Source organism: Anolis carolinensis, chromosome 6 (assembly GCF_035594765.1).
Source record: "Anolis carolinensis isolate JA03-04 chromosome 6, rAnoCar3.1.pri, whole genome shotgun sequence".
In the NCBI taxonomy this organism is placed as follows: domain Eukaryota; kingdom Metazoa; phylum Chordata; class Lepidosauria; order Squamata; family Dactyloidae; genus Anolis; species Anolis carolinensis.
The window spans coordinates 24,425,950-24,436,054 of NC_085846.1; the positions used below are offsets into that span (position 1 = coordinate 24,425,950).

Here is a 10,105-nt window from a genome sequence, read left to right on the forward strand (position 1 = left end):
GGTCACAACAGGATGATTATATGGCTGCAGTATAGCCAGCAAGGTTTTGCCAGGAGCTGCTTCTGATAATTGAAACAATGGTGAGACTTTTTGATGTGTGGATGTTGGATTATCCCAGCTCCAGCCCAATCCAGCTATATGTATGTCAAAAATACCAAAGAGTCACTCTGGAAGTAACTTCTAGTTCCTTTTGTTACGCAATAAAGTTTGGAAGAAGCACTTCTGCTGCAAGACTGACAATAAATGTATTCCTGTGTACAGTATATTTGATTAATTCTAGAACACTATATAGTTGGCCTTGTGTATCTAAGGATTCCCCCAGCCGCAGCTTGAATATTTTATTAAAAAAAAATTCCAAAAGACAGACCATGATTTTGCTATTTTATGTGCAGGACATTTACTTTATGTGTGTGGTTTGCAATGTTGAAACCTGCCTTGAGTCGTGAGGGGAGGTGAGCAAGAAACAAACATTATTGTGTCCCTCTCTGTGCTGCTCATGGACCATAATAAAGTCTTGATTGATTGATGATGATGATGATGATGATGATGATGATTATTATTATTATTATTTAATAGAATTTGAGCAGCCATGGATTTTGGTATCCACATGGAGTCCTGGAACCAAGCCATAGAGGATAGTAAGGGCCAACAATAAGATTGGAAAATGAATGAATGTTTTTATGTTTTAATAAAGTCATTATCTGTATCCTTCTTTATTTATGCTTTTTCCTGTTTTCCTGTGGCAGCAGAGGTAGGTGATAAGTTTTTAGACAGCCAGATGGTGGGCTTGCAGGATGTTCTACTCATCTTGATTCATCCAAGGACCTGCCTTGCCCCATCCATCAACACAACTTTGGGGAGCTGTTGACGTGGGAGATTATAGCAGCCTTCCATCTTCCTGCCACTCATGAAACTATTAGACCAGATAGGGATTGAGTTCAACAGCAGGTTATCCATCTACAACTAAGTGGGCATTTTATTTATTTTGGCGGGGGGCTGCTGGGGAATGGATTTTCTGGGCCATTTTGAGCAGTAAGTGATATCCATGATAGGATTTGTCAGATGGGACCTCGTCATCTCTCCAGATCATGCGTCTCACCTACAAGAGTGGCTTTCAATCTTTCAAGGACAGCTTGGATCATCATCTTTGGGGGGAGAAGAAAGCAGACCTGGAGGGAGATCAATATTGGATGATGTCCATTTAAAATGACAGGGGAGGAAATGAAAGGAGAATAGTTTGTTTATGGTAACCTTCAGGCCAATTCATCTCTTCAAAGAGTTGTCTCACATAGGTGGTCTGCCTTGAAATATGGCCTAGTAAATGTCCATGACTCCAAGCCTATCGTAAGAAGAAAATTGATGGAAGTGGCAAGTTTGGAAACTTATTTGCAGAAGTGACAAAGGGTTGGCTGACAAAAGTAAAAAAGGATACCTGATAAGGTAAATTACTGCTTCCCTGTATGATCAGAGGATATTCTATACACTCCAATTGTTGCGATTTGGCTTGAACAGTCCCCATTTCCTGATCTACCTTTCAACTGGTCAGGAGCATCCCTGTCTTGCCTGAATTAAGCTTCAATCTGTTTGCCCTCATTTAATCTATTACTTGTGGCAAGCACCCAGTTTTGAACCAAAACTGTTTCCATGGAGTGAAGTAAAAAGGGGAAAAAGAGGGAGAATTAAGTGTCACGAGCATACTGATTGAGTTAAAGAAGATGTTAATGAGAAGGAGTCAAGTGTAGAGGGGGAAAGATCAATGAGTCAATTCTTTCTTAGCTCCTTTGGGGCTCATTTTGGGCAAGCTCTTACAGGACCCCAGGATTAAAGTGTTTGAACCTATGACTCTCTCAACATTAAAACTTTAAAAATATTAGCCACTAATATTTAGTGGCTAACATTAGCCACTGTGCTTTTAGATGAAATAAAATAGCAAGTGGGCAACTAATCCATCTATAAAACTGGGATGTGGATGACTATTGATTAAGTGAGGAGAAATTTCTCTGATGCAATGAGTGTTTTAATGAGTGATTAGACAGCAAAGCAATGATTAATTAACAAATCGTCTTTCCTTTTAATTAAGAGAAAAGGAAGGGGGGCACTTTTTTTTAATTTATTGTGTTAGAAGCGAACCGAGGGTACAAGTTGCAATGCATTTGAAAACACAAAAAAGTTTTTAAAAACTTAGCATTATACTAAATGTTCTTTGACCAGTAGTTGGCCACTTGGAGTGTCTCTGGTGTTGCTATAAGAAGGTCCTGAATTGTGCATGTGGCAGGGCTCAGACTGCATTTTAGTAGGTGGTCTCTAGTTTTCTCTCCTCCACACTCACATGTCGTGGACTCCACTTTGTAGCCCCATTTCCTAAGGTTAGCTGTGCATCTCATGGTGCCTGAACACAGTCTGTTCAGTGTTTTCCAAGTCTCCCAATCTTCTGTGTGCCCAGGAGGGAGTCTCTCATCCAACCTCAGCCACTGATTGAGGTTCTGAGTTTTAGCCTGCCACTTTTGTTCTCTCACTTGCTGGTGTGTTCTTGCGAGTATCTCGGTAGATGTTAGAAAACTATTTATTTAAGACATTGGCATGCTGACTAATATCCGAACAAGGGATAGGCAGGAGATGTCAATGCCTTGGTTCTTTTATTGCTGGCTGCTACTTCCTGGCAGATGTCAGGTGGTGCAATGCCGGCTAAACAGTATAATTCACTGGTGTGAGACATAGACATCCTGTGATAATGCTGCATGTCTCATTAAGAGCCACATCCACTGTTTTAATGGGGGCCACTGGGTTAATCTTTCAAAATTATCTCAGGTAGATTACACAGGAAAACTTATCATTTGTCTTGTGAAGCCCTGAAGATGGAGGCACATGATGGAGGTATGTGAGTTGGGCCAAATTCTCACAGTTGTTTTCTGAGAGGAGACAACCAGAGTGCCTTCATATTACCAAACCCAGGTAGTTCATGGCTTCAATTGATCCATGCTTGGTTTCAGTCCAGATTTTAAAGGAAGTATCCAAAATGCTGAACCTAGGTGAGGAATAAGGTAAAAGGTAAAGGTTTTCTCCTGACATTAAGTCTAGTTGTTTCCAATTCTGGGGGTTGGTGCTCATCTCCATTTCTAAGCCGAAGAGCCGATGTTGTCCATAGACACCTCCAAGGTCATGAGGCTGGCAAGACTGCATGGAGCCTCATTATCTTCCCGCAGGAGAGGTACTTATTGATCTACTCACGTTTGCCTGTTTTCGAACTGCTAGGTTGGCAGAAGCTAGGGTTAATAGCAGGAACTCACCACACTTCCCAGATTCAAACCACTGACCTTTCGATCAACAAGTTCAGCAGCTCAGCAGTTTAATCCGCTGCGCCACCAGGGGCTACTTTGGTTAAAATTCACATCAAAACCTGGAATGAATGTGATTCCCCACGGACATGAAAGGCAACCGTTGCCAATGATCAAAGCCCCTTTTCTAAATCTTCTTCTTGGGGTGCATCAGCACTTCAAAACAAATGCAATTAAAACAACACTTTTAACTGTCAGGGATAAGTGAATGGATGCCTAGGATGTGAAGCTTGGTGAGGCAGAGATGGCTAAGTGTCTTATAGAACTGCAACTTTGGAGGCTTTTAAGCAGAGGCTGGATGGCCATCTGTCGGGGGTGCTTTGAATGCGATTTCCTGCTTCTTAGCAGGGGGTTGGACTAGATGGCCCATGAGGTCTCTTCCAACTCTACTATTCTATGATTCTATGAACTCCCATGATTCCATAGCACTGAGCCATTAAAATAGTGTCAAATTGCTCCAGTCTACAGTGTAGATACACCCTTGGCTATCTTAATTTTCCATTGGTTTCTTTGCCTGACTCTAATTTACTTGACAGAAATGTCACTCTCAACACAACAGTTTATGAATCCTATCAATCTCTGTCCACTCCTGGCCCACAAATGGCAATTGAAACTTGTTTCAGCCTTCAAGAAGGAACATCAGTGCTTTTTATATCTCTGAATGCTGTCTCCCATCTCCTCTCCCTCTGCAAGGATTCATAGTTCTCCCTTCACTCCCCCCTCCCTTCCCTGAGCATGAGCAGAGTGGCGTCCTTTTGAGAGGTAATCAAGGTGTCTGATACAGAATTGGATTGATCAGCAAATGATGGAAGAGTGAGTGAATGAATCACGGAGGGGGGAGAGAGAGAATGGAGGAGGAGCCTCCCCCCTCCCCTTAATTCACCCACCTGCCAAGGATATAAGCCCTGGGTTGTCAGAGCCACTAACAGAGGCATCAGCAGCTGGAGACGACTTGAAGATCACTGAAAGCTGGCTGGCCGGGTCCCATAGCATCCCTTGACATTCAGCTTTGTCGCTATTTCTTTCTACCTCCTTTTTATGGTGAGTACTAAATAGCTGCTGCTGCTGGGATGGGACTGCAGGAAACCAAAGACAAAGGAGGAGCCCTTTTACTCTGCTCCTTAGTGCTTCTTTTCAGAGAAAAGAAAAAGTGGCAGGGAGTGGTAGTGAGAGACAAAATAACACTTAATTCCCAGCAAAACATGATACCAGGAGCTTTGTTCATTGTGGGGCAGTACCATGTTTGTGTAGAAAGAAGAGAGTAAAGAATGCTGATTTGCAATGTTATTTAGAAGTTTCCTTCCTCTAGCTGAACTCTTTGCACTCTTCTATTTTACAGTACTTTTCACTCATCCGGGGGGTGGGAGGGAGGGTGTATGTGCCACTGCCTACAATTGCCTGTTGACTTCTGGTGAACCCATACATTTCATAGAACTGTCTTAGATAAACAACATTAAAGATGGTTTGTCAGTCCCTTCCTCTGAATTAAGCCTACAGCATCCGATATTGGACAGGAGTCTTCCATTCAATAGTTACCAGAGCTGATTCTCCTTAGTGTACAAGATCAGTAGAAATCTGGTACCTTTGGAGAGAGGAGCTACAAAATGGAACACGAGAGTTCCTCAAAAACTTCATACGCTTAATTGTTTTCAAGTTCAGATTCCGTTTTGGCAAAGTTGGTGCAGTTCAGTGTTCAAATGCACAGAATTGCTGCCATCATAGGCAGTTTGTCCATGAAAGAAAGTTGCTTAGACATCACTGTCTTTTTTGTTATCTCTGCACGTGTTTCAGGATCAAGTTTTCATATGCTGTTAGGCACATATTTTTGGCTCTCTTGGAAGAGTCCACAATTGGTTATACTGTGACTGTGAACTGTAAATTGGCTTTTTCATGGAGAGTGGCAAATATCCAACACTTTTGCACAATGCTTGAAAAGGTTTCTTTTTGGACTAGGCTGAAGGATTCTTGAAGTTGTAGCCCAAAGAAAGTAGCTTTTCTGACTTCTACCTTTCCAATCCTAAACTAGTTGGCAGTGGGACAGCTTTGGATACTCTCCTGGCTATGAATCTACTCATCTTCCTTGTTTTCTCCCCCAGATGGTCATGTCTGTGAAGCCCTGGCCTCTCCTGATGGCCGTGACGCTGTGTGTCTTGTTCTGCTTGGGAACCTTGGTGGATGCCTATCCTCCAAAGCCAGAGAGCCCTGGAGAAGATGCCTCCCCTGAAGAAATGGCCAAATACTTCTCGGCTCTTCGGCATTACATCAACTTGGTGACAAGGCAGAGGTGTGTGGGTGGAGTGGGATGGGTTGCATGTGGGTTTTGGTAATGCTTTCTTGTGTTTAAGATCATGAATTGCCATCAAGCTGACTTTGACTTATGGCAACTCTATGAATGAGAGACCTCCAAGTCATCCTGTTATCAACAACCCTGCTCAAGTCCTGCAAACTCAGGGCAATTGTTCCTTTGACTACGTCTATCCATCTGCAATAGAGTTGTCATCTTTTCCTACTGCCTTACATCTTACTAAACATCATTGCCTTTTCCAATGAGTCATGTTTTCACATATATATCTAGATTTTTGTTTAAGACTGGTCCTACCTGTGTTCAGAATGAGGGGGTGGATTCAGAAGACAGATGTTATGTGATGTAGAGAGCACTGTCTTCCAGGAGACTTGTCCTGCTTCGCCTAAGCTGACTTACTGACCCCTTAGGGTAGTACTGATGTCCTGTCACTATCCTATTACTAGTAGTGTTGATGTAAGGTTTCGTAGCCAGCCCAGCTGGCTTCTGCACAGAGCATAGGAACATTTTCCTTGTTTTGGACTAAAACCCCCATGTTGTAGTCCAAAAAAGAAATCTTCTCAAGGTCTAATTCTGTAATTTGTGTAGGAATGCGCAAAGGGGGAAATCTCTTTTTTCTTTTGCTTCCTGTAGCAAAATATTTTGGACTGGCTTGTAGAAGCAACACCTTCCCTTCCTTTCAAACACATGACAGAAGTGTCACTAGACTTAGCATATGACCACACATGTAGATGTTTGCTGGGTATTGGTGAGGACAGAAGAAAATGTCTTATTTGGTGCAAAGAGCTCTAGAAGATGAAAAATAATCTTCATTCATCTCAAGTACCCACTGCAAACATACCTTATTGACATGCTATAGCTAGAGCCATCAACAGCAGTAAGAAGTGGGTAAGGAAGACCAACAGCGAAGGCTGGTACAATGTTTGACCAATGCATCTGGTGGCATCCAATGGGCTGACAAATATAAATTAAGTTTTAGTCATCAACATTAAAAAAAAAAACCTGTCCGAGGTGTTAAACCTACTTTAAGATGATTTAGCACCTTGGAGAGCTAATTTAAAGTCCAGTGAAAACCTCAGAGCAGATTTTCTGCTTCATTGATATGGAGACCACCAATTTCCCTGCAGCAAATCCAACGTATCTGTCCTCCTTCATGAAATTGGAAGGAAAGCACTAGAAGTACTCTTTTAATATTATACCTACTTTTCATTTGCTGGGAAGGAAAGCCTCCTGAAATTTCCACAATCTTCTTGAGTACAGTCGTGGGCTGTGCACATGAGTGTACAACTTGTCTTGCAAATATTGCTCAATTCTGCAGCTTCGAGGGAGCAAATGAAGTACCCAGCTGTAAAACACCTGATTAACTACCTTCTCCATTAGTGTGGGCTGCTTGGAACAGCCCATTAGCTCTCGTCTCCTAGAAACCTAATTGGAAAACCAAACCAATGAGGCCATTAGCAAAGGCTCACTTCTCTAGGTTGTTTTTTTGTGTGTGTATGTTTCACTTCATCATTTTCTTGAACTCCTCACCAACGTCTTCCAAGTTTTGAGCATGGAAAAATGGTGAACACACTTTTATTAGATTATGGAAAGCCCATATCATCTCTATTCTTACAAAAGCCAATAGTGCAACTTCTCACTCATGAACATCCATCCATGCTCCATATTTTTGGACTTGAGAATGAAAGGCAGAAATAACATGAGCATACTAAACATTACCATATAAATGACTATCTGACCTCAGGAAAAATTATATTTCAGACTACAAATCCCAGAATGCACCAGCCAGTATGGGGATTTGGGGAACTGTAATCCAAAAAGCACTTTTGATACTATTGTGGGCCACTCTGTTCTGGACCAATAGCCAATTTTGAATGGCCCATCCAAGACCAAGCTAATTCTAAATGCTCTTGTCTTAAGGCTTAACTGAAATTCATACCTGACACTCTTTAGGCAGTCAATCAGCAAAAGCACAGGGGCGGATGCATTGTGTGTTTTAATTCTTACCTGCACGTGTTTCAGTGTTAAAATATCCATATGAGAACCTGGTGAGGCATAGTTTCTGGCTTCTGAATCAGGGTTTGTTTGTGTGGTGGGATAAACAAAAATATGGACAGCTCCTTCATCTCTCCAAGTGAAGAAATGACAGACTCAGTTACTCATCCTTACTTCTTTCCCCAAGGTATGGCAAGAGATCCAACCCAGAGTCTTTGATGTCAGAGCTCATTTTTGGAGACAGCAGCAGCAGCAACGATCATAATGGTAGATCACGGTAAGTCCAAGCTACAATTTGTCTGATGTTGTTTTGGCAAAGAACAAAGTGCCTCTCCAGAAGCCACATATTTCCAGCCAACAGCCTGTTTTTCCCCAGAACTATTCCTACCCAGAAAGGAAAGGGCATTCTGCACATGTGCTTTTCCCTGTTGAGAAAGGCTTGCTAGAGTGAAATTGAAGAGAGCTCCTGTAGCTTTAATGGTTGTGTAGAAGAGGGGATTTTGGCAGCTGTTGCCTGTCATGCACCAGATAACAAGCAATTCTTGTAGAAATTCTGTTTCTTATGCAACCAGTTTTCATTCTGGGAAAATGAACAGAACTGGGAAATATGACCTTTTTTGACTAGAATGTCTTCAATCCACATTTGAATGTTGCGGATCAAAACTAGTGCTTTTAAGAACTTTGCAAATTAGTGATAGATTGTTGACAGATGAGGAGGAATCTAGAACCACACAGAAATCCTATTTTCTTCCATCTGCCTTGGTAGAATGAGTGTGACAAGGCTTTGGGTGTTCTTGAAGCTGAGAAGTTGGAGCCTTGCAGAAGTGTAGAGAGAGTGCCGAAAAGCATGTATAAAAGCCAAACAAAATTAAGACAAGCTCCATGTACTAGCTGGCCAACTGTTTATTCCTTCAATTGTCTCCTTTTTGTTTCCTGCCTGTACAAAACAAATACCTGCCAAAAGGTATTGCTCTTTTAACAAGACCACCTTGTTGAAATATCAGTGTTCTGGATTCTGGAACAGAGCATGGAAAAGTTTTTTTTTAGTTTTTTTTTACTGTAGCGCCCAGAATCTTCCAGTCTGCATGCCAGTGGACAGATTTGGGGACTTGTCTTCCAAAGAACTTGTAATATCTCTAGGCATGGATTTGGGAGCAGATGACCCTTTTGCTCCTTCCTTCACCTCTCTAATGGCATGATCTCCCCTTTTCCCCTTACAGGTATGATGATTCCTACATGTGGTGACAACCTACCCACTGAAGAGTCGGAGGTCCATCAGCTGCCTCTTTTTACACATTCCAATCTTGTTGTGTTCTTTTGCATTTTCTAAAAACAGTCGGAAACTTTTTGTGAAAGAGGGCCTGTCCTCTCCCCAAGTCCCCACATTGTTATTCTCTTTGGGGCTTTTTCTTTGTCTAATAACAGCATTACAATGAAACCATGGCCCCTTCTTCCTATACACAAGTAGGGGGTTCTGCAAAAAAAAAAAAAGTGCCACAGGGGACAAGGTGGGGTGTCTGTTATCTTTGGTGGTGACCTAGGTTGTTGTTCTTGTGATATTATCTATGTTGACTCACTGGTGCAAAATCCTACTTATGTCTACTTTGGGTCTATCTTTATTTTATACATAATGTGTGTGTCTGTGTGTGCAAGTATGAATGTATGTTTGTAAATGTATGTATTTTGGATGGATTTCTTCTATGTTCACAATAAAATAGCAAGTTTAATGGAGAAAACAATGACAATCTGTCCTCTTTTTTAACCTATCTAAACTAGAAATAGTGTCCCTGGTTGCGCAGCGGGTTAAACCGCTGAGCTGCTGAACTTGCTGACCAAAAGGCAACCAGGTTTGAATCCAGGGAGCGGGGTGAGCTCACACTGTTAGCCCCAGCTTTTGCCAACCTAGCAGCTCAAAAACATGCAAATGTGAGTAGATCAATAGCTACTGCTCTGGCAGGAAGGTAACGGCGCTCCATGCAGTCATGCTGCCACATGACCTTGGAGGGGTCTACAGACAACATTAGTTCTTCGGCTTAGAAATGGAGATGGGCACCAACCCCCCAGAGTCGGACATGACTGGACTTAATGTCAGAGGAAAATCTTTACCTTTACCTTAAATTAGAAATGGGTGAAAAAGTTCATTTGGATTTCTTCAAATGCTCTCATTCTATGAAGAAACTTTTGATAAGATTTTACCAATATTTGAAAAACTCTGAATGAAACAAGACATAAAAAGCTGGAATGTAGAAGGAAGTGAAACTGACAAGATTTCGGCAGCATGCTTTGAAAGGCCCATAAAGCCTTTGAAAGGTCTGAGTTTGAATTTTCTATATGTTCTATTGTGTTAGTACTAAGTTTGCATTGCCTTCTTTTTAAAAACAGCTATATTATCTATATATATATATAAAAGAGTGATGGCATCAGGGCAGCGGACAAAACAACAAAACTACAGGCCCCCCAACCTCGAAATTTG

At 41.8% G+C, this 10,105-nt stretch overlaps 1 protein-coding gene across 1 annotated transcript; it reads left to right on the top strand.

The window, feature by feature from the left end:
- The first annotated feature begins 4,099 nt into the window (after positions 1-4,099).
- LOC100566430 (peptide YY) lies at positions 4,100-9,371 on the top strand. The gene is made up of 4 exons (XM_003222643.4): positions 4,100-4,376; positions 5,432-5,619; positions 7,820-7,909; positions 8,853-9,371. Exons 1-4 carry the CDS (start codon positions 4,374-4,376, stop codon positions 8,875-8,877), a joined length of 306 nt encoding a protein of 101 aa, XP_003222691.1. The 5' UTR covers positions 4,100-4,373; the 3' UTR covers positions 8,878-9,371.
- The last annotated feature ends 734 nt before the right edge of the window (positions 9,372-10,105 follow it).